Here is a 25,155-nt window from a genome sequence, read left to right on the forward strand (position 1 = left end):
AGAGCTGAATATTATTTAAAGGGTGAAAAACTACAGCATGCTGTTGTGCAGAGGGACTTGGGAGTGCTTGTGCATGAATCGCAAAAAGTTAGGTTGCAGGTGCAGCAGGTTATTAAGAAGGCAAATGGAATGTTGGCCTTTATCACTAGAGGAATTGAATTCAGGAGTAGGGAGGTAATGTTGCAACTGTATAAGGTACTGGTGAGACCGCACCTGGAGTACTGTGTCCAGTTCTGGTCTCTGTACTTGAGGAAGGATATACTGGCTTTGGAGACGGTCCAGAGGAGGTTTACTAGGTTGATCCCTGGGATGAAGGGGTTGACTTATGAAGAAAGATTAAATCGTCTAGGATTGTATTCGCTGGAGTTCAGGAGAATGAGAGGAGATCTTATAGAAACATATAGGATTATGAAGGGTATGGATAGGATAGATGTAGGAAGGTTTTTTGAGCTGGCCGGGGAAACTAAAACGAGAGGACACAGTCTCAAGATTCGGGTGAGTATATTTAGGACAGAGATGAGGAAAAATAGCTTTTCCCAGAGAGTGGTGAATGTTTGGAATTCTCTAACCAGGGAAGTGGTTGAGGCTGCCTCATTAAACATATTTAAAATTCAGTTAGATAAATTTTTACATGATAGAGGAATTAGGGGATATGGGGAGAAGGCAGGTAGGTGGAGTTAGGTCATAAATTAGATCAGCCATGATTGTATTGAATGGCGGAGCAGGCTTGATGGGCCATTTTTGGCCTACTTCTGTTCCTACTTCCTATGTTCCAAAGGATGTATACTGTTTTAGATGCTGTTGAGGGGGAATGACCTACCAGGGACAAGTCGAGATGGTCATATCTCTGGCACAGAGGCAGGCCCCTACTCAGAAGGGTAGGGGGGAGAAGAGAAGAGCGATGGTGATTGGGGGCTAGTTAGTTAGACAGGTTCTGTGGACAGGATCAAGGCTCCTGAATGTTATATTGCCTCCCGGGTGTCAGGGTCTTGGATGTCTCCGATTGAGATCATGGTATTCTGGAGGGGGAGGGGGAGCAGTCAGATGTCATAGGGACCAATGACATAGATAGAAGTAGGGATGAAATCCTGAAGAAGGAAAGAAGTTGAAAAGCATGAACTCAGGGTGATAATCTCAAAATTGCTGTCTGTGCCACGCGCCAGAGAGGGTAGGAAAAGGGGGTATGGCTGAAGAGATGGTGCGAGGGGTAGGGGTTCAGATTTCTGGATCATTGGGATCTCTTCTGGGGAAGATCTGATTTGTACAAAAGGGATGGATTGTACCTGAACTGGAGGGGGACCAATATCCTGGTGGGCAGGTTTGCTAGAGCTGTTGGGGAGGGTTTAAATTCTTTTGGCAGAGAGGTGGTAATCATAATGTGAGGGAAGAGATTAGGGTAGAAGATCAAAAGAATGATGTAATGTACTCTGAGTTGGTGAGAAATTTCAGGGAGGTGAGAAAACATAAAAGTAGCCAGTTAGAGGGGTTGAAATGTGTCTATTGCAACACTAGGAGTATTAGGAATAAAGGGGATGATCTTAGAGCTTGTATCAGTATGTGGAACTACGAGTTTGTGGCAGTTAACTTGGCTGGAAGAAGGGCAAGATTGACTGATGCAGTTACCTGGGTTTAGGTGTTTTAAAAAGAATAGAATAGGAGGTAGAAAAAGGTGGAGGGAGTAGCATTATTGGCCAGATATAGATAGTATCATGACTTTTGAAAGGGATGACGCTGCAGACAGAATGTCCACTGAGTCGGTGTGGGTCGAAGTCAGAAATAGGAAGGGAGCTATCACTGAGTAGTCTTTTGGCCTCCAAATAGCCCCCAAAACCCCGAGGAGCAGATAACCAGGCAGATTTTGAAATGGTGCAGGAAATACAGGGTTGCATTGTGGGTGATTTCAATTTCCCTAATATTGACTGGCACCTACTGACTGCAAGAGGGATAGATGGGGCTGAATTTGTCAGGTATGTACAAGAAGGATTCTTGACATGGTATGTGGACCAGCAACTAGAGGAGAGGCCACACTGGATCTGGTTCTGGGGAGTGAATCTAGTCAGGTGGTGGACCTCTCGGTGGGAGAGCATTTAGGTGAGATTGACCATAACTCCTTTAGCTTCAACATAGTTATGGAAAAGGATCAAAGCCAGTGGTTCTCAACCTTTTTCTTTCCACTTACATACCACTTTAAGTATTCCCTATGCCATAGGTGCTCTGTGATTAATAAGGGATTGCTTAAGGTGGTATGTGGTTGGAAAGAAAAAGTTTGAAAACCACTGTTTTAATCTTACCTAATTGACTTATTATGTGCACAGTTTCACAACTCCAAAGGAAATGGGCCAATTATAGTGAATTGTGAGAGAGCGGTTGTACAGACTGGAGATGCACATTGTTAGCTCGAGTATCACAGCAGAATATTTATTCAAATTTAGAGCGCTCGACTATTAGGCCAGCAGTCAAACTGCGAGTAAGTCCTCCCGCTTGTGTCACGCTGACGCAAGTGTGCACACCAACTTCCATTCTGGAGCAGAAGAGACAGATGCGTGTCGCTATCTTTGTCACAACTGCCCTGCTGACCACGCGTAACAAACGGGGCCGGTTCATCATAGCATCTTTGTGTGTCACTACACAATGACAATATTTCTCAAGCAAAATATTTCAGTAACAATTGGGACTAGAGCAGTAGTTCTCAATCTTTCCTTTCCACTCACAGTCCACCTTAAGCAATCCCTTACTAATCACAGAGCACCAATGGCATAGGGATTACTTAAAGTGGTATGTGAGTGGAAAGAAAAAGGGTTGAGAATTATTGATCTAGTCAGTTGAACTGGGGAAGGGCTAATTATGAAGGGATGAGGCAGAAACTAGCAAGAATAAATTGAAAACAGATGTTTAAGGTTGAAAGCACAGAGTAATGTGGAGGAGGTTTAAAACCACATGCAGGGTTCAAGATAGGTTTGTCCCATTGAGACAAGGAAAAGATGGTAGGAAAAGGGATCTGCGGCTGATGAAACAGGTCAGGCAACTTGTCAAGAGGAAGAAGGAAGCATATATTAGATATAGGAAGCAGGAAACAGGAAGAGCTCATGAGAAGTATATGGTTGCCAGGAAGGAGCTTAAGAAAGGACTTAGGAGAGATCGAAGGGGGCATTAGAAGGCCTTAACATGTAAAATCAAGGAGGTTCCCAAGGTGTTCTGTGCATATATGACGAGAAGAAGCATGATGAGAATGAAGGTGGAGCTGCTAAAAGATAAGGGAGACAACTTGCCTGGAGGGAGAGGAGGTTGGAGAGATCCTAAATGAATACTTTGTGTCAGTATTCACAAGAGAAAAAGACCTTGATCACAGTGAGATTAAAATTGAATGGGCCTCTGTGCTGGACAATGTAGAGATTAAGGAAGAGGAAGTGTTGGATCTTCTTTAAAAACATCAAGATGCCGGACGCATTATACCCCAGGTTGCTGTGAGAAGTGAGGGAAGAGATAGCTGGACCAGAGGCTTTGATCTTTGAATCATCTTTGGCTGCAGGGGAGGTGCTGTAAGATTGGAGAATGGCAAATGTTAGTTCTGTAGCGGCGGCTACACTGCTCCTGCAATAACACACACAACCAGACAGGTTGAGCTCAGTGAACAGACTAGTTTATTGCAGGCTGCTGGGCTGCACTTATACTCCCAGACTGAATCTGGGTGAGAACTGTGCTTGTGGGCGCTGACGTCACCCGGGCATCTGGGGACGGGCATCATGTGGTCCCCAAATGCGGGTTTCTGAGTCCTGAGCTGGAAGGAAGGGAAACCCCGATGGCGCCATTTTGGCCGGTTGCCCCGCCGCGTGGCTTACAAGCGGGGCCGGTTCACCTGACTTGTTGTGAGCCGCCACAGTTCCTTTGTTTAAAAAAGGTAACGAGAATCTTGGGAATTATAGACTGGTGAGTTTTACGCCAGTGGTGTGCACATTACTGGAAATTATTCTTAAGGATTGAATCTGTGAGCATTTGGAGAAGTACAGTCTATTCAAGGATAGTTAGCATAGCTTTGACAAGATAGTGCCTCACAAGTATAATAAATTTTTTTGAGTTGGTAATTAAAGAAATGATGAGAATAGGGTGGTAGGTGTGGTCTTCAAGGATTTTAGTAAGGCATTTGACAAGGTCCCCCACGAGAAACTCATCCAGAAAGTCATGAGGCATGGTATCAATGGAACCTTAGCTGTAACCTTATCTGTTCTGGGACCCCTGCTCTTCATGATTTTTATAAGTGACCTGGATGAAGAGGCAGAAGGATGGGTCAGTAAATTTGTGGATGACATGAAGGATGGAGGAGTTCTGGATAGATAATGGACGGTTACGAGAGGATCAAGACAGGATAGTTTGTTTTTTCTTTGTGTGAAGATGTTGTTTTATGGTTTTATTGTATTATATATTTTTAATATTTATTGGTTGTGGAGGGGGGTGGGGAGGGGGTAGGGAGGGAAGTGGGGAGAAAAGGGGGAAAATGTCACTGTGTATATTTAATGAGAAACATCTGTACATATTTTGGTTGATATGGTTCATAGTGTGATAAATAAAAAAAATTATAAATAAAAAAAGACAGGATACAGAGTTTGGCAGATAGATTTCAATCCGGTTAAGTGTGAGGTGATGTATTTTGAAAGGACAAACCAAAGGGCTGAGTACAGTGTTAATGGTCGGTTACTAAAGAGTGTGGATTTAGGGTCCAAATCCATACATCTCTCATAGTTAAGAAGGCCTATGGGATGCTTGGTGTAATTTATAGGGGGATTAAATTCAGGAGTTGCCAGGTCATGTTACAACTCTACAAATCTTTGCTAAGACCACACTTAGAGAATTGTGTTCAGTTCTGGTCACCTCATTATAGGAAGGATGTGGAAACTATGGAGAGGATGTAGAGGAGATTTACCAGGAATTTGCCTGGATTATAAAATAAGTCTTCTGAGGAAGGATGGCAGAGCTAGGACTTTTCTCTTTGGAGTGTAGAAGGATAAGAGGAGACTTGTTAGAGGTCTACAAGATTATGAGAGGCAAAGATTAGGTGGACACCCAGCACCTGTTTCCCAGGGCATGATCATCAAACACAAGAGGACATATGTACAAAGTTAAGGGAGGAAGTTTAGGGGAGACATCAGGGGTACATTTCATTTTTTGCACAGTGTCGTGGGTGCCTGGAATACCTTGCCGGGATGGTGGTGGAAGCTGAAACATTGGGGGCATTTAAGAGACTTTTAGACAGACACATGGTGAAAAAAACAATAGAGGGATTATGGAGTAGGGCGGGTGAGCACAATAAGGCCATTTTGGCCCATGAGTCCGTGCCACCCCCAGTACATACTTTTGGGGTGAAAAGGCTGCCCACTGTAGAACATTACAGCACAGAAATAGGCCTCTTCGGCCCTTCTTGTCCGTGCCGAACCATTTTGTTGCCTAGTCCCATTGACCTGCACTCAGTCCATAGTCCTACATACCTCTCTCCCATCCATGTACCTGTCCAAATTCCTCTTAAATGTTAAAGTTGAGCATGCATTTATCACTTCAGCTGGAAGATCATTCCACTTTCACACTCTCTGTGTGAAGAAGTTCCCCCTTGTGTTTCCCCTAAACTTTTCCCCTTTCACTCTTAACACGTGTCCTCTGGTTTGTATCTCACCTACCCTCAGTGGAAAAAAACCTATCTACATTTACTCTGTCTATCCCCCTCATAATTTTAAATACCTCTATAAAATCTCCCCTCATTCTTCGACACTCTAGGGAATAAAGTCGTAACCTGTTTAACCGTTCCTGTAACTCAGTTTCTGAAGTTCAGGCAACATCCTAGTAAATCTTCTCTCCACTCTTTCAATCTTATTGATATCTTTCCTGTAGTGAGGTGACCAAAATTGCACACAATACTCCAAATGTGGCTGCACTAATGCCTTATCCAACTTTACCATAATATTCCAAATCCTGTACGCAATACTTGGATTTATGAAGGCTAAGTGGCCAAAAGCTCTCTTTACAACCCTATCCACATATGACATCACTTTCATGGAATTATGTATCGTTATTCCCAGATCCCTTCTATGATGAGTTGACCAGAACTGAATGTAATAATCCAAGTGTGGTTGACCAGAGTTTTGTAGAGCTGCAATATTACCTCTGGGCTTTTGAATTCAGTCCCTTGACTCCTGAAGACAAACACATCATATGCCTTCTTAACCACCCTATCAACTTGTACGGAAACTTTGAGGGATCTTTTGGCTTGGACCCCAAGATCACTCTGTTCTTCTGCAATGCTAAGGATTCTGTCAGTAAACTTGTGCTCTGCTTTCAAATTGTATAATTTCACACTTTGTTATAATAAAATGCAATAGAAGTTTTTAATGCATTTTCAAGTTTGTAATTATAAAATCAGTTCATAAACCATGTACTTCAGTGGCTCATTAGGAAGCAGTCTGTTCAGTCCCCATTTCTTTTGTAAAGTAAGCAAGAAAATCTGCAGATGCTGGGGACTAGTGCTGGAGAAACTTAATAGGTCACGCAGCATCGATTGAAAGTTAAAGAAGTTGCCATTTTCTGCTCTTTCCCTGAAAACTTGAAAATTATTTTTATTACTTTCAGGTTCATTCATACATGTAGCTTCCAGAGGATGCCAATTTCAAGTTTGATTCATAGAACCATTAGTGAAAATCAATGTTGCAGAATGATGGAAATCACTAACTGATGACCTTCATTCATCCTGCACATATGAACCAACCCATTTGTCAATATTGTGTTGAGTGCATCTCCATCCACAAATAAGTATGAATGCATTAATTGGCATCTTGGAACCAAAATTTATATTGTCACCCTGAACATAAATGTTCCTATTATTGCATAAAGTTTGCTCCCTTTGACTGTTGACACCTCGGATAACTAACATCCTATGGAAATCTGCTGCATTTACATTTGTTCCTTCTGCATGTGTTAAAGTATGTTTAATTAAATTGCATCAACATTATCACATTATTCATTAAAAAAATTTTCTTGCAGAGAGATGTGTCTTTGGGACGTGAATGATGGAAGATGCATCGAATTTACTAAATTGGCATGCACTCATACCGGCATACAAGTGAGTAGAGTTGAAATTGCTGGGATTCTACAACACATTTACTTAAAATAAATCTTGAATATGAAGAACCTGTGTCCTATTTATTTATATTGTGAAGCAGAAATTGTTCTCATGATGAAATATTGTTTGCAATACTCTTGTTTCAAATTTGGAAGCAGTACATATAAGTGGCTTGGAGATGTGACTTTTTAATTTATATATAATTTTTAGCATGTTTATAGGTATCATTTGAATACTTTCTAATAGATCGTATAAAGAGATGTTGCTTTTGTAAATTTTAAAAAAAGTTAAAAAAAAATTCCTGCCCAATGTAGTTTTATGCATTTAAAGAAAGCAGGAATCTTGTAATAAGACATGTGGATAGAGGGGGAAAGAGTTAAACCACTGTAGGAATATCAGAACAGATAAATTTTTGATTTGGCAACAAAGCAATAATGCAGCTAATCAGTAGTATATGGATATGGAAAGTTCTAAAGGGATGATGGGGTCAGTTGGTTAAATGAACATTGACAGTAAAATCTAGTTTTTATTCTTCTTCGTATATATCTGGCAGAATTTGAATTTAAACTAAGACATGGTCAAAGAATGGAAATAGTGGAGGGGAAAGAGGATGTGATGGAGGGGTAAAATTGTGTACATGTGGAAATTAGTTTCACTGGTGTGAATAACATTTCCAAAAGCAACTTATGGAGAAGAAACCTGAATAGCAATTAATTCCAATAACCAACTTCAGAATAAGAAGGCATATCACATTACAAAGACCACCATTACTATATTCTCCAACATATGTTATTCTAAAACACCTTGTAGTCATGTATTGCTTCCTTAAAAAAAAAGTGAATGTGGGATATTTGGTGAGCAGTTTGATTAGAGATGACTTTTTAGGTTCAAGAACAGTGGAGCCCCCAGAAAGAGGTTCAATGTTGGAAACTTGCAGTCAGACGAAGTGAGAGGAAACGTCCAGGCAAACCTCCAAGCAAAGCTCGAGGATGCAAAATGCCTCACGGATACGTCTCCTGAAACCCTCTGGGATCAGCTGAAAACGGCCATACTGCAATCCACTGAAGAGGTACCGGGCTTCTCCTCCAGGAAAAACAAGGACTGGTTTGACGAAAACAACCAGGAAATCCAGGAGCTGCTGGCAAAAAAGCGATCTGTCCACCAGGCTCACCTTGCAAAGCCTTCCTGGCCAGAGAAAAAACGAACCACCCGTCTCGCTTGCAGCCTCTTCAGCGCAAACTCCGGGAGATCCAAAATGAGTGGTGGACTAGCTTCGCCAAATGAACCCAGCTTAGTGCAGACATTGGTGACTTCAGGGGTTTTTATGAGACACTAAAGGCTGTGTATGGCCTCTCACCCAAAGTCCAAAGCCCGCTGCGCAGCTCAGATGGCGAAGTCCTCCTCAGTGACAAGATCTCCATCCTCAGTCGTTGGTCAGAACATGTCCAATCCCTTTTCAGTGCCAACCGCTCAGTCCAAGAATCCACCCTGCTCCAGCTCCCTCAACAACCCTTGAGGCTAGAGCTGGATGAGGTCCTTACCCGGGAAGAGACATATAAGGCAATTGAACAACTGAAAAGTGGCAAAGCAGCAAGTATGGATGGAATCCCCCCAGAGGTCTGGAAGGCTGGCGGCAAAGCTCTGCATACCAAACTGCATGAGTTTTTCATGCTCTGCTGGGACCAAGGAAAGCTGCCTCAGGACCTTCATGATGCCATCATCATCACCCTGTACAAAAACAAAGGCGAGAAATCAGACTGCTCAAACTACAGGGGAATCACGCTGCTCTCCATTGCAAAATCTTTGCTAGGATTCTCCTTAATAGACTAATACCTAGTGTCGCCGAAAATGTCCTCCCAGAATCACAGTGTGGCTTTCGCGCATACAGAGGAACTACTGACATGGTCTTTGCCCTCAGACAGCTCCAAGAAAAGCGCAGAGAACAAAACAAAGGACTCTACATCACCTTTGTTGACCTCACCAAAGCCTTTGACACCGTGAGCAAGAAAGTGCTTTGGCAAATACTAGAGCGCCTCGGATGCCCCCCCAAGTTCCTCAACATGGTTATCCAACTGCACGAAAACCAACAAGGTCGGGTCAGATACAGCAATGAGTTCTCCCAACCCTTCTCCATTGACAATGGCGTGAAGCAAGGCTGCGTCCTCGCACCAACCCTCTTTACTATATTCTTCAGCATGATGCTGAACCAAGCCATGAAAGACCTCAACAATAAAGACGCTGTTTACATCCGGTACCGCACGGATGGCAGTCTTTTCAATCTGAGGTGCCTGCAAGCTCACACCAAGACACAAGAGCAACTTGTCCATGAACTACTCTTTGCAGACGATGCTGCTTTAATTGCCCATTCAGAGCCATCTCTCCAGCGCATGACGTCCTGTTTTGCGGAAACTGCCAAAATGTTTGGCCTGGAAGTTAGCCTGAAGAAAACTGAGGTCCTCCATCAGCCAGCTCCCCATCATGACTATCAGCCCCCCCACATCTCCATCGGCCACACAGAACTCAAAACGGTCAACCAGTTTACCTACCTTTGCTGCACCATTTCATCTGATTCATGGATCGACAACGAGATAGACAACAGACGCCAAGGCAAATAGCTCCTTTGGAAGACTACACAAACGAGTCTGGAAAAATAACCACCTGAAGAAACACACAAAGATCAGCATGTACAGAGCCGGTGTCATACCCATGCTCCTGTTCGCCTCCGAATCATGGGTCCTCTACCGGCATCACCTACGGCTCCTAGAATGCTTCCGTCAGCGCTGTCTCTGCTCCATCCTCAACATTCATTGGAGTGACTTCATCACCAACATCGAAGTACTTGAGCTGGCAGAGTCCGCAAGCATCGAATCCACGCTGCTGAAGACCCAACTGCGCTGGGTGGGTCACGTCTCCAGAATGGAGGTCCATCGCCTTCCCAAGATCGTGTTATGTAGCGAGCTTTCCATTGGCCACCGAGACAGAGGTGCACCAAAGAAGAGGTACAAGGACTGCTTAATGAAATCTCTTGGTGCCTGCCACATTGACCACCGCCAGTGGGCTGATATCACCTCCAACCGTGCATCTTGGCGCCTCACAGTTCGGCGGGCAGCAACCTCCTTTGAAGAAGACCGCAGAGCCCACCTCACTGACAAAAGACAAAGGAGGATAAACCCAAAACCCAACCCTAACCAACCAATTTTCCCTTGCAACCGCTGCAACCGTGCCTGCCTGTCCCGCATCGGACTTGTCAGTCACCAACGAGCCTGCAGCTGTCGTGAACATACCCCTCCATAAATCTTCGTGCACGAAGCCAAGCCAAAGAAAAAAGAGTCATGTATTGCTTCCTTAAAAAAAAAAGTGAAAGTGGGATATTTGGTGAGCAGTTTGATTAGAGATGACAGGGCCTTCAAAGAGGGTGTTAAAGCGAGGATGAATGTTGGAAAGTTCGAGATGTAAATTCTAAATATTAGAATCCACTTCTCTGTGACCATGACCATCAAAAGTAGTTCAAAGGTCACAGACAATTCCCAAAATCTAGTACTGTAGGCGCTCTGTTCATTAATAACACCCCCACCATGATAACCCTCACTGAGACTCCACAAGCTTACATACTCAGCCTTTACAATGCTCCTTGCACATTCATGACCGCATGGTCAAATTCTCCCATAACTCCATTTTCAAGTTTGCATATGACACTACTACTGGAAGCTAGGTCTAAAATAATAACGTGATGGAGTACAAAAAAGAGATGGCGAACTGAGTAGCACAGTGTCAGGACAGCAGACGATGCCCCAAACGACGGGAGCTAGTCATCAAGTTCAGGAAGCAGGATGGAGTATATTGTCTGTATCAATAGTGCTGAGATGTGGATGGCTGAAAGCTTCAAGTTTCCAGGCATAATATGGCCTGACTACCACAACTGAAAAACCATAGTGAAGCCTATGAGGAAGTGGAGGTGAAGGAAATTTGGCCTTCTTCCAATGTGTCAACAGTTTTAATAGATGCACTGTAGGTATCTGGAATCATTACAGTATGGTATGGGGATTGCTGTGAGATATAAATGCAATTCAGGCCATTGTGCAAATGACCCAAACAACCAAACTCTTTAGATTTTGTCAATAAGACAATTATTTCAAAGGATGCCAGCACCACATCCTGAGAGGATGGTTAGGTCTGTGGTGTGGTATAGCAAATGGTGTGAAACTGATTAAATAACTTCATACTTAGAAATGCATGATAGTTACAATAAGATTGACATGTGAAAGCATTGGTAAAGTTGTTTTTACAAAATAGAATTTGGAATATTAGTTTTAAACTTGGCTATTTGTGTATTTATTGAAAAATAGTTCTATCAGTTCCACGTTGGAACTCAACGTGAAGGCAGACTGCTTTGTTATGGACATTACCCAGAAATCCTTGTTGTTGACGCCACTAGTCTGGAGGTCCTTTATTCCTTGGTGTCCAAGATTTCTCCTGATTGGATTAGTTCACTGAGCATTATATGTTCACTGAGAACACAAGGTAAACAATTCATTTATTTCCTCTAGCCCATTTCTATATAGTCTGTATGTGATCACAAATAAATATTAAGTAATGATAAGGTTCTAAATTATTACAATAATATTCTTGAGTTCCACATTACACAAAACGCGTGCCATTTATGGTGGGTTATAAACTTATGATGAAACTTGAACATTAAATGCTACTTTTTAGTTTGTCTAATTTCATGAACTGTTAACCTGAAGGCGTTGTCGACAGCTATTTATAAAATTGTTTATTTTAGCATTATTCTGTTGCTTTTAACTAATTGGACAGGCAGATTTTGGATAAAAATGCACAAAATTGAATAATGTTGATGATTATCCAAAACTAGATTCTTCTTTCTTGTCTGTTAATGGGACACCAAGCATTAATCAACTGTAGTGGAAAAAAATATTTGTCCGTACACACACTATACCCAAGGTACAGATAACTCTAAAGAAGAGCGCAAGTCTGTTAACATGGGTTTGAACTATGTTCTTTGTACTGAGGTTGTAGGTTAATTGGACGGCATGGGCTTGTGGGGCGAAAAAATGGCCTGTTACTGTGTTTTATTTTAAAAAAAATCTGGTTATTTGAAAGTGCTCAGCTGCAAAGTGCTTCTCATAGTTGAGCCTGTTCATTATTTGTGCATTTGGGCATTGTAGAACAGATAAAACATGTCGCTCTGCCCTTGGAGGCACACTGATACCTGAAGGGGTTCTTCATTGACTTAAGTTGAGCTGCATACATTTCCGCAGGCATTGTAGAACAGATAAAACATGTCGCTCTGCCCTTGGAGGCACACTGATACCTGAAGGGGTTCTTCATTGACTTAAGTTGAGCTGCATACATTTCCGCAGCCTTATCTTTAAAGGCCCATTCATTTGCAAGGGTTGTTGACCTTCACTGAAAGCTAAGTTAAGATTAAGGTTTTCCATTTTTGCTTAATCTTGGAAATGCGTATGAATAAAAATATCTTTATAATTTTTGAGACCTAATCTATACCATTCCTTAAAACCTGCATCTTGCAAAGAAGGTTGAAAAGATAGTTATCTATAATAGGACTGGCTAGAGAGAAACTATTATAGCCAAAAAATTCCTAAATTATGTCCATATTCTCAACCTATTTCTCATTATCAGATTATCTGTCAATTTAGAAAAGGAAAAGGGTAAAGAGGAACCTAAAATTGCCAACATAGATGAATTTTTTGAGAAATTTAGCCAGTTTAAATTTAATGACTCTTTTGTTCCTGTTTATTGCTTAAGAGTTTTTCAAAACATTTCACTTGGTTGCTGATAGCAGTCCGCACGTCTGCCTGTGCACCCAAGCAATTTCTAGATTTTGTCTTGATTGACAAAAGGGCACTAAATCCAGACTCGCATAAATATGTCATCGCGAATGGGATGAGCACAGTTAATGTTTTTTCACAAAGTCTTAGAAATATGTCCATTGCCGAACACCAATATTGTTCCAAAGTTTTGCTTTCAAACTGCATTTCAAGAACACAATTTGTGAGCAGTTCAATAAGATCTTCCTTCAGCTCTTCATCATTCGACATATTATCCAAATTGAAGGAGTATGGATTTATAATCCATTCTTCAGAAGTTTCCAGTTCTCCCCCTCCAAAATATCCATTAAATGACTTTGATAGTATTTCCAAATGATCCACAATTTCTTCGCACACACTTGGAATTAGGGACTAATCGTCATCAACCATTTCTTAGAGATGGAAAATTTGAAAGATTCCCTCTTTGAACTCGTCGACACCAAAGATGTAACTTTTCTTTGAAAGCAATTAACTTTTCGCAGCATTTCAATATGTTTGTTTTTCCCTTGAATAGACGCAGGTCATTCATACGAGTGAAAATGGATGAATTTTTGTGATTCCATTTCTCCGGATCATAGTCACGTTCCTTCAGAAAAGCTTTGACTTCTTCTCACAGTTCGAAGAAGCACGTTAAAGCTCTCCCACGTGACAGCCAGCGGACTTCCGTGTGGAAAGTGGAAAACCAAAACTGAATGCTCATTTCCAAAATCTTCACAAAGCGACTTGAAGAGGCGGAGGTTCAGAACACGACCCCTAATACAGTTGATGGTCTTCACAGAAGTGTCAGGGACCTTTTTCAACTTTGGAGGCAATGTTTTTGATGCCAAAGCATGTAGATGAAGAAAACACTGGGCACCTTGCAAGTGCAGAATCTCTTGTTTCATCAGTGCAAAAAAAAACTGATTTATTTCCTAGCATAGCAGAGGCACCGTCGGTACACACAGAACCAATAATTTGGATATCTAAATCATATTTCGCAAAGAAGTCCTTCACACGCTGGAAGACATCTTTTCCTTTTGTGGTTGTTTTCCGATCTTCACAGAACAGGAAATCTTCCATTATGACACCATCATGGACATACCTCACTAATGCGATGAGTTGACTGCAATTTGCAACATCAGTTGTTTCGTCCAACTGGAGAGAGATTTTCAAGGGACTAGCCCTGATATCTGCGATAACTTGGTCCAAAATGTCCAAGCTCAAATCACCAATTTGGCTCTGAATAACATTATTTGATAATGGCACTAATTTAAGCTTGTTTGAGGCTTCTTTTCCCAGAACAATTGTTGCCATTTCTAATGCACACGGTTTTATCACCTCTTCTGCAATTGTATGGGGCTTCTTGGATTTGGCTACTTTATACACCATGTGGTATGAAGCCATCAGCAGTGGTTTGTCAGCAGATATAAAATCTAATTTTGGAAGGGTTGCATGAGAATCAAAGCGGGCCCTTTTAGACTTCAATGATCCAACATCATGGCCTGAAACATCTGCTTCACCGTGCTGGTTGTTGAAGTGTTCCTGCAGCTTAGATGGCTTCAAATTTGCGTTTGAAAAGACATCACCACAAAGCATGCACTGGGGTTTTTGCAGATCCTCAGTTGTTCTGGTGCAAGTGAGACCAAACTGCACATAATCATAATTCCATTTCCTTTGACATAATGAAGGGTTAATTAATAATTTACATAACACAAATAAATAATAAGAAATAAAAATCAAATGTAATGCACTACCAAACACAAAACAAGAAATTTGGCCCCCATTTTATATGTCCCGATTAAAAAAAATTTTTATAGGGCGATGCCATTTAAAAGAAAACAGTGCGTCGAAACGCGCTAAAATTCATAGAGAATCTCATTCTATTGAATAGAGAAAAAAGAGGACATCCCCATCTTTAATTTGGACTTTAAAAAAATCAATATTTTTATCTTGAATATATAAGACAGTACCCTTAATATAAACAAAAAAACTGAAATGTTATCTCGCACCCCCTGGAATGCTATCTTAGGAAACCCTGATCTATAGGAAACAAACTATCACCAATATTTTGGGGTTGAGCCCTTTGTAAAGGTATAAGTGAAAAGCAGAGAGGTGCCTGAATAAAAATGTTGTGGGGGGGGGGGGCGGTGTGTGAGACAGGAAAGGAGAGAGGAAGAGGCAGGGGGAGGAGTACAGACCGGTAAGTGGTCGTAGTTGGATATAGATGGGAGGGTAGAAAAGAGAGACAGAAAAGCATAGAGGGATATCTTGCCTGTTAGCTTGTGCTACTCCCCCTTCCTCTTCCTCTCCTCTCTCTCTCTCTCATTCATGCCAATTTATCTACAATAATGGAAGTTGTGATCTTGGATTTATTTTCCAGTCAATTTCTTTTCGAAGAGCAAGATTTAAATGTATAACATGATGGTAGATGTGCAAGAAGATGCTATAATCCTGTTGGACAAGCTATATGTGTATTCATATTTTAGTTTATGAATACATGAATGAAGGTGGCACCCCCCAGATGTTAGTTGTATCATGTCATAATGTTCTCATTACTAATTTGATGATTATGTAACATTTTGTTATTTTCTATTCTCAGAAGACACTGTAATTGGAGTTTCAGTAACTGGAATCTTAAAGGTGTGGATTATTACTGCTGAAATCAATCGAATACAGGTATGATTTCAAGGATAGGGCACAGTTCCTTTGGCCTAATTCGTCCATGCCGATGAAGTGGGTATTCTGAGCTAGTCCCATTTGTCCATATCCTTGTAAGCCCTTCCTTTCCATAAATCTCTCCAAACGTCTTTCGAATATCAACATTCAATAAATTCTACATTTATCCTGGCTGCTCGTTCCAGATGAGGACCACCCTCTGAGTGAGTCAATTTGCAAATTAATACAATTTTCAAGTTTTATTTGGATCAGATCTTTAATATTAAATACATAAGAGTCGAAGCTATCATGAAGAATTGTGAAGTCAAGGCAGCTTGAGCTCTGAGGTTCCAAATGATTTCTGAATTCCTAACATTAATCTATTTATAATTAACCATTATTCAATTTTCAATTACTATATTTTATTTGAGAACCTCTGATTGCTTTTGTTAAGTGGATTTTTTCAGTATTTTCTTCACAGCTTTTTCCCTGATAGTTTGTCCAAACGATCACGTGTAACTTAATATCCCAATGCTTATTGTATGATGTATTGTGTACTGTTGATTTGAATTTGAAACAAATTACAATTTAAAGTTTATAATTTTGATATTTAGCCTTGAATTAATTGTGTAGTGGCTCACCGGAGGCTTAATCGAACTTTCTCGGGAGGTTCTGCGTAACGTCATGACATCATTTGGAATGCATGGAATCTTTAAAAAGCCGCGTGTGCCTGTTTGAGTTAACAACTTTTACTGAACTTTGACTTGACTACGTCTGATCATTTTCTCATCCTTCATTTCGCGTTGTGATACAATTGCTACAGTGATGACCCCAATGGGGCCAAACAGATTTTGGACCCAACATGGACAATGCAGTGCTTTTGCTTAAACTGCCTATCTTTTGGGCCACTCAACCTGAAGTTTGGTTCAGGCAGGCTGAGGTACATTTCCACATTTGCAAGATGGAAGTGGTCTCCACTAAGTACTATCATGTGATAAGCACCCTTGACCAGAACACAGCCAGTCGAGAATTGGATTTTCTTTTTGACCCACCAGCTCTCAGCAAGTACAAAGCCTTAACAGCCCTCCTTCTCCAGATTTATAGTCTCTTACGACATGAGCAAGCTGCATGGCTCCTCCATATTGATGGTCTGGGGGACCACACCCCTTCAGAGTTAATGAACAACATGTTGGCACTGGCAGATGACCATAGGCCTTGCTTGCTCTTCAATCAGTTGTTTTTAGAGCATATGCCAGAAGACATCTGCCTCATGTTGGCTGATGAGGACTTTGTTAACCCTTGAACAGTGTCCGCCCATGCAGACATTCTGTGGTGAGCGAAATAGCAGGTGCTGCATCACACCCAAAGGCCCAGGCTCCATGAGCACCAGTGACGGGGGCGTACGTTCCCTCAGACAAGCATGACTCTGTAATGATATCTATTGGAGACGGCTGGCTACCATAACAACCTACACTACATCTGGGACAAATTCTGCTATTTTCTAGTCGACACGGGTGTGGAGGTTAGTATCTCTCCTTTGAGCTTCGACACCTGTACCAGGAGCGTGGGTCCGGCGCTTACTGCGGTGAATAACTCTTCGATTCATACTTAAGTCACATGGACTGTACTCCTGAAATTCAGCGACAATAAGTTCACATGGAAGTTCATTCTTGCTGCTGCGTCTTGGCTGTTGCTGGGTGCCAACTTCCTCAGAGTCCACTCACTGATGGTGGACTTAAAAGGGTGTCAGTTGGTGAACACCACAACATTTCAGACTTTCCGCCTTGGAATAGCCAAGCTACCCGCCCCCGCACCTAGACGCCGTGGAGTACTTGAACCTTGAGGAGTTTCTGGACATTGTCGCACTGGAGAACTGGGGAGTGACATCGAAACATGGTGTTGCACACCACATCCTCACCCAAGGACTCCTTTACATGACTGAGCCCAACGCTTGCGGCTTGCAAAACAAGAGTTCCACAAAATGGAGGAACTTGGAACCATTTGCAGGTCTGATAGCCCGTGGAGTTTCCTGCTACATATGGCTCAAAGCCACGGGAGGCTGGAGACCTTTGTGGGGTTTCAGGCATCTCAATAAAACGCTATCACTGCAGTCTGCTACCCTGTGCCTGTATACAGGACTTTACAGCTAATCTTCACAGGTCTAGGATATTTTTAAAAATTGACTTGGTGTGTCGGTGCCACCAAATATCTGCAAACTCAGAGGATGTGCCCAAAACTGCCATCATAAACACCATTCGATCTCTTCAAATTTTTGATAATGCCATTTGGGCTCAAAAATGCTGCACAAACATTCTAGCGACTGATGGAAGCAGTGGGATATTGCATGGACTTCCTTTTCATATACTTTGATGACATACTTGAGGCCAGCCTCCCACAAAGAGCACCTGCAGCATCTGTCAAGAGCAAATTCGGGCAGTCCTCTATTGAGTTCTTAGGACATCAGATCTGTAGCCGTGGTGTCGTTCCATTGCCTAGCAAGGTGGAAGCCATCCTCAAATTCGCGAGGCCCGATACCATCAAAAGATTCCAGGAATTTGTGGGGATGGTCAATTTCTATTGTCGCTTTCTACAGTCTGCAGCTCATATGATGAAACCCCTCTTCAACCTCTTGTCCAGTGATGCAAAAGAACTTGAGTGGACAAAGGAGATAACTAGCATTCCAGCAGACCAAAGACGCCCAAGTGAAGGCAACATTGCTGATCCATCCACAAATGGATGCACCAACCACCTTGACGATAGACGCATCTGATGCCACAGTAGGTGGGGTCTTGGAACAGTACAGAAATGGACAATAGAAGCCTCTAGCAATTTTAGTAGGCATCTCCGCCTTCCAGAAATGAAATACAGCACATACTGTAGGGAACTGTTGGTGCTGTACTTAGCGGTCAGGCACTTCTGCTATTTTTTGGAAGGCAGGAACTTCATGGTTTTTACTGACCACAAACTGATAATGTTTGCCTTTGTGAAGGCATCAGATCCCTGGGAATAAGAACGGCCCCAAAGAGGATCTCAATTCCTCATCGGTAGAGTTGGTTTATGGAGCCCTGCTCATTGTACCTGAGGCGTTCGTGCCCGCAGAAGCAGACAGGAGATGCCACCGACTGAAGTCTTAAGGCAGATTTCAGGAGCGGCTTGAAAAATTGGCCCCAGTTCCCATGTCAAGGCATGAAAGAATGACACCCTTCATCCCAAAGGAACTCCAGGACTTTGAGTTTGTATTTGTGCTTAGAGGTGCACACGGCCCACCCTTACAGAGGCCATATGAGGGCCTCTTCATAGTGCTATGAAACAATCGTACAACTTGTGTACTGGACATTGGGGGGGCATCTAGATTCATTTATGATTGACTGGCTAAAGCCCGTTCATCTCGACCTTGATTGGCCCTTGCCATAATCCCCAATACAAAGGTGCGGACGACCGACCAAAACAGTGGACCAGAGATTTAGCCTCCTTTCGCCAGTCCTTTGGGTGGCCATGTAGCAGCTTACCGGAGGCTTAGTTGAACAGTCTCGGGAGGTTCCAAGTCACAATGCGATGATATAATTTGGAATGTGTGGGGTTTTATAAAGCTGTGTGTGACTGTTTGAGTAAATGACTTTTACTGACCATTTTCTTGTTCTTCATTTCTCACTGCGACACATTTGCTAACTGTTATGAGCCCAGAGGACCCCAAAACCCAGCAGCAAAAGATATTCACCAAGACAAATGGTTACTTTAACAAAAGTTGCTTTTAATTATCTTTAAACATTAAAACAGAATCACACTTTAACTTATTTCTATTGACTTAACGAACCTAACTTAACCCCCCTCCTAATTCTAAACACACGTGTATGTAATGTGTGTGTAAGTTCAGAAAAGTTCTTTGGTTCACAGTCCAATCTCACTTCTCATTCCTCCAAGTTCACTGGTTGCAGGAAATTCTTATACTGTGCACAGAATTTAACATTATTAAAGTTCACCAAGCTTTGGTGCTTGATGAGGCCTCTGACGGGGTGGGGCCTGCTCACATGGCGGACTTGACTTGGGTGTTGTCCTTGGTGGTGACCTCAAAAAACTGTTGACGGAGTCTATGGCTTCTTCAAACAGTAGGGAACATCCAAATGCACTGCAACTTTGCAGGGGTTGCTGAACTCAGCGTCGGCCAAAAGGAGCCTGATGTTCTCTGACATCTGTTCGAGAGGCAAGGCTTGTGGTTTTCCACCAGCGTGAGCGTCTTATCCATGAGGGCAGAGGGGGTTCTTTCGCCTAGACTATCCAAGTGAAGGAGTCTGGCTGCTCGCTCATGCCATGAGAGGCCGTAAGTGCTATTGAGGTGGTTTTTCAGGGCCATGTATTTACTTTTTTCTGGTGGCGCTTGAATGAGATCATTGACTCGTGAGGTAGCTTCCTGGTCGAATGAGCTGACGACTGTAAGGTAAAACATCATGAGATGGGAATGTGTAGGGAGTTACCCTGTACAGGGCAGTAACAAGAAGGGGGGGTGTCCTTGTACTCCTGTTAGGTAAAACATCATGAGATGGGAATGTACAGGGCTGTAACAAGATGTAAATGCATCCTTGTACTTACAAGATAAGAGAGACATTGATGGATTGAGAGGCAGGAAGCTAGCAGGGAAAGGATAGCAACAGTTTTAGTCATTGGACAAGTAATGATATGATGATGTTCTAAGCATGTATCCAAGGGTATAAAAAATCACCATTTTGCTGATAACGGCAGAATGCATTCTCCGACTAACTTTGTTAGTCGCAAGTGTTACAATCCGGTAATAAAGAACAAAGAACCCTGATTTCGACTCAGCCTGGTGTTTGTCTCACTCATTCATGAACAAAGCAGACCTAACACGACGTAGAAGTATCTTGGCGATTCAGAGGTTAACTATTTGATCTGGAACTGGGCCTCCTCTTGGCTGAACGAAGTGCGGGGCCAGTTAATCCAGACAGTCGGCAGCTTCAATACAACGACACCTACAGCCGGATTCATTGTTTCGAGTCTTCAAGATGTGGAGACTCGTTGGGATCACCAATGTAGCGTGTTGTGAGTGGGCGCAGTGAAGAGACTGAGACAACAGGCTGTGAGCTCTGATATCATAACTGCTTTTATTTGAATTGCACGCTGCATCCTTTAAGCCTTACTCTGTTCTGCCCCCAATGTCCCGACGCTTATGTCCCGATGATGCAAGTGTGTACGTGACCTTCCAGTGTGGACTGGAAGAGATAGTTCCAGGATGCTATCCTAACCGTGGCTGTCCTGCCGACTGCATGTGATAAGTGGGGCTGGTTCGCCATTACGAGAACGTGCATCGCCACAGTATCTTTCATATCCTTGATTTATTTCAAATGTTGGAGGAATTATCTCATGTACAGCTCTTGTTAATTGATAGTCTAAATTGAGATAAATGTTAATTTGAACTTCAGGGGTTTCTTTTGAATCTATTTGAGCAGCCAGTTGCAGATTGATAGTTGTGCAATCTGAAAGTTTATGGTTTTGAGATTCACTGGTCGTTCAGACAATATTGAAATCTCACATTGATAAAATGGTGAAGCCCAAATTAGGTTTTGCACACACAGCATTTAAACTTGAGCAAAAGTGCTATGAATTGAACTAAGCTGAAAAAAATCTGAGGACAAAATGACATTGAGGATTGATTAGGCTTAAGTGGTCAAGTAGTTTGATAAAGGTTTTTTATTGATGATGTGAATTTGGATTTGATGCACTTTACTGGAAACTCACAAGGACAAATTGATAAGTAAAATTTAGTTCACCACACAATGCATGCATAACATTTTTGAGCAAGCTAGAGATTGTTTATCTTGGAGAATGGGTGCTTGACAATTGGAAAAATTGACTAGATTAAAAAAAAAAGAGATTTAAACAAAGACCCTCCAGAAAAAATGATGATCTTCAGCATAATGAAGGAGTATTGGGATAATTTGTCTGTGTGTTTTTGAGAAATAAATGGACACATAATGAATATAAAAGTTTTATGAGTCCTAAAGAACATTTTAACACCAGAAAGCATCAAGAAATGATTTGTCCAAACACATTGAGTTGACAATACTTCTCACCAAAGGTACATGTAGACATTTAGAAATAAATTACTTAATTGATATTGGAGCACAACAAATTTTGAATGAGAATTATATAAGAAAATTATATGAGAACATAAAGATCAGCTCCATGAGGAGCTGAGTTTTCTGGAGAGGCATTTTTGAGACCACGTAGAAACATTAGGTTTGGTGCTCCTTCATGGTATCATCCATAGTTGAATTAGGGACCAGTGGGCATGAGATTAAATTTACTATGTACTCTCCACTCTTTTCTGATTCTTAAGAACAGGTATTTATATTTTATAGATCATTCTTGTATTTTCTTGATATATTTATGCATTTGTAATGTGTTATTTCTGAATTGATTTTTGGCAGTAATTAGAGTAAAAAATGTTTTTTCTTATTTATAGGATACTGAACCAATCTTTGAAGAGGAATCCAAACCTATTTACAGTCTAAATTGCCAGAGCATTTCATTTTGTGCATATACACAGCGTTCTCTGCTTGTGGTTTGCTCCAAATATTGGAGGGTAAGATATTTCGTAGTCTGCCTGTAATTTTTGCGATTTAAATTAAAAATTAAAATTAAAATTTAATTTTTAAATTTTTTAAATACATACAGCTCAATAACAGGCCATTTCAGCTCATGAGTCCGTGCCACCCAATTTACACCCAATTGACCTACGTTTAGGTAGGTCCGGTACGTTTTGAAGGGTGGGAGGAAACCGGAGCCCCCTGGGGAAAATCCACACAGACATGGGGAGAACATACAATCTCCTTTCAGACAGCGTGGAATTCAAACCCCGGTTCTGATTGCTGGTACTGTAACAGCGTTGCACTAACTCCAATGCAAACTGTGCCGGCCAACGAATAAGAAGTTTTGAGATCAAAATTTTAAATACAATTATCAATCAGTTTACATACAAGTTTACTTTTGAAATTCCCACAAAATGCAAGTGATCCTGTTCCCTTTAAATACTTTTCATATGTGTATTGCATCTTTGATGCCATTCTTTTGTGTTTTCATTTGGTGTGTGGCTTCAAGCCACACTATCGAAGCAAACTATTTTTTATGCCCTCCTTCATGCTCAGCAGCTTTCAATACTGTTCTGAAATTTAACTGTGAAACTTCCTTCTTCAAATTCTACTTTTCCACAGTTTCCAAGCTCGTTAATGGTTCTTGATTTAACTGTTTTTACTCTCCCTCCTCACTCTCCACCAGGTTTTTAAACAGCCTTCTATGTCCCAATGCACACCAACATTTTGGAATATGTTGCCACATTAGAACAGAAATGTGGAGGAATTTCTTGAGACAGAGGGTAGTAAATGTGTTGAATTTGTGGCCACGGTCCAATGTGCAGCCCAAGTCACTGGGTGTATTTAAGGCAGATGCTAATAGCTTCTTGGTTATGGGGAGAAGGCTGTGAGGAAAATGGATCAGCTCAATTTGGTTAGATAAATTTTTACATGATAGAGGAATTGGGGGATATGGGGAGAAGGCAGGTAGGTGGAGTTAGGTCATAAATTCGATCAGCCATGATTGTATTGAATGGCGGAGCAGGCTCGATGGGCCATTTTTGGCCTACTCCTATTCCTACGTTCCATGATTAAATGGGACAGATTTCAAAGGCTGTATTTCTGCTCCTACATCTTACGGTCTTATTTAGTGAATATTTTGCATAATTTTCTTTCTACACTGATGTTGAACACCTCACAATTTTCCATATTGTCACCCACATTCTCACTCAATTAATTACCTTGTCCCTTGAAGCCTCTTTGCAAGCTTTTCACCCAAAAGAATTAGTTGGAGAAGTTTAATTTTGTATCATCAGCAAAGTTGAGAATGTGACTGTGATCCTCTTGGTCAAACTGTTGAAGTAGATAGTGTGTATCTGAGGCAAGGATTAGAACACGTGATGCCCTTTCTCCACAGTCTGCTAACCTGAGAAACACCACTTTTTATGTTTATTTGTTGAGCAATCTTCAGATGATTTCAATACCAACCTTCTTGGTTTACCCTTTTCTCAGAGATGTATTTATAGTCTAGCATTTTCCTTTCATAAATTAGTGTTGTCTCTGCTCAATCCTATTTTTCTTTTCTGTGTGCTGTGTTCAGTTATTACACCTTTTTTAAAAAAAAATCAGCCTTTTCTATAGTACAGTGAAACCCCATTATAGTGCTATCATTGGGGTTCATAAAATCTCCATGAAAAAAGTGGGGTCGTACTAAATCGAGGTTTCACTGTATTTCCCTGTTTAATTTGCATACATTTCTCCTTTACTTGGAGCATCCCAGTTATTCTGTATGCATTTTAAATCAATCCAGGAGCCTGACGTCCCTGCTCCTGCTGGGAGCCTGATGCCCAAGACCAACGACTCATTGCGTTATATTCGAATTTGCGTTAAATCAAGGTGTGTTAAATCATTTATAGCCTGAATACTCCTGAGGTTTTCTGATCTTGGAAGCTAAGTAGGCTCAGTCCTGGTCAGTACTGGGAGAGGAAACTGCCTAGGAACACCAGGTGCTGTAGGTTTCTGTAAGGGGTACTAGACAAAGTGGCGACTCTCTGCCTGTCTTAGGCTAGACAAAAGAGTTAAAGAATTTTATTTATGTTCCATTCTAAATGTATTATTACATGACAATAATGGAACCCTTTTCCTTTGTCTTTGGTGATGCTAAGCTCTAATTTTCCAATCATCTTGTTGAAAAATCTGGGAAATAGATCATCAGATTGAGCTTTTGGTCTCAAGCTATTAATGCATTTTGTTTTGAACTAATGCTAATTTCCTTCAATTCTTTAATTTTTTTTTTGTATTTGTGAGACTTTTTTCTGTGTTCCATGAAAATGAATAAAAATCATTTTTGAATTTCTCTGCTGTTTCCTTATCTTGCTTTGTAACTTCTGCCTCTATGTCTGAAGCCACCAAAAATGCTGTGATTGTAGTAAAAACACAGAAATGCTGGAGGACCTCAGCAGGTCAGTTATTATCTTCATCTCCTGTGGATGCTCGTTGTCCAGCACTTATGTTTTTTTACTTCTGTTTGCCCTTGCTAATCTTTTCCTTATTGCATACCAAAAAAAATCAGAGACGTGTTTGTATTTTAAAAATTTGATTCATTCTTTTCTTTAATTTTCCCATGGTTATCAATTTCTCATTAAAATTCTGTGTCGAATTTACACAGAACAAGTATCCTTGGTCCAAACATGCTAATTATAATATTTTAATTTCTGGAGTTTTAGTTCAGAGATAAGTGTGGGATGATTTAGGTATTCTTTGAAATTGTGTCATAGGATCTTTTGAGTCAACCTGAGAAACCAGATAGTGCTTTTGATTAATGTTGCATGTTGAGAATATTTCCAGCCTTGTAGCACTCCTTCACTATTGCTGAATACCAAGATCTCAATATAGAGTGGGACTTAAATCTCCCTCTCTTCCCTATCCCTCTGTCTTCTTTCTTCCAGCTCTCCACCCCTTTCCCTCTCCATTTGGAGTCATTTTC

General features: G+C 41.4%; 1 protein-coding gene across 4 annotated transcripts in view; it reads left to right on the forward strand.

The window, feature by feature from the left end:
- LOC138757131 (WD repeat-containing protein 7) overlaps positions 1-25,155 on the forward strand; it is a 686,960-nt gene that overhangs the window by 48,317 nt on the left and 613,488 nt on the right. For all 4 annotated transcript variants that reach the window (XR_011353355.1, XM_069923947.1, XM_069923949.1 and 1 more), the window contains exons 4-7: positions 7,024-7,102; positions 11,449-11,623; positions 15,530-15,606; positions 22,064-22,183. Coding sequence is in view for 3 of the 4 variants with exons in the window: in XM_069923947.1 (XP_069780048.1) it covers positions 7,024-7,102; positions 11,449-11,623; positions 15,530-15,606; positions 22,064-22,183 (451 nt within the window). In the remaining variant the exon portion in view is untranslated. The remainder of the gene's footprint in view (positions 1-7,023; positions 7,103-11,448; positions 11,624-15,529; positions 15,607-22,063; positions 22,184-25,155) is intronic.

This window comes from Narcine bancroftii, chromosome 3 (genome assembly GCF_036971445.1).
Source record: "Narcine bancroftii isolate sNarBan1 chromosome 3, sNarBan1.hap1, whole genome shotgun sequence".
Taxonomy (NCBI): Eukaryota; Metazoa; Chordata; class Chondrichthyes; order Torpediniformes; family Narcinidae; genus Narcine; species Narcine bancroftii.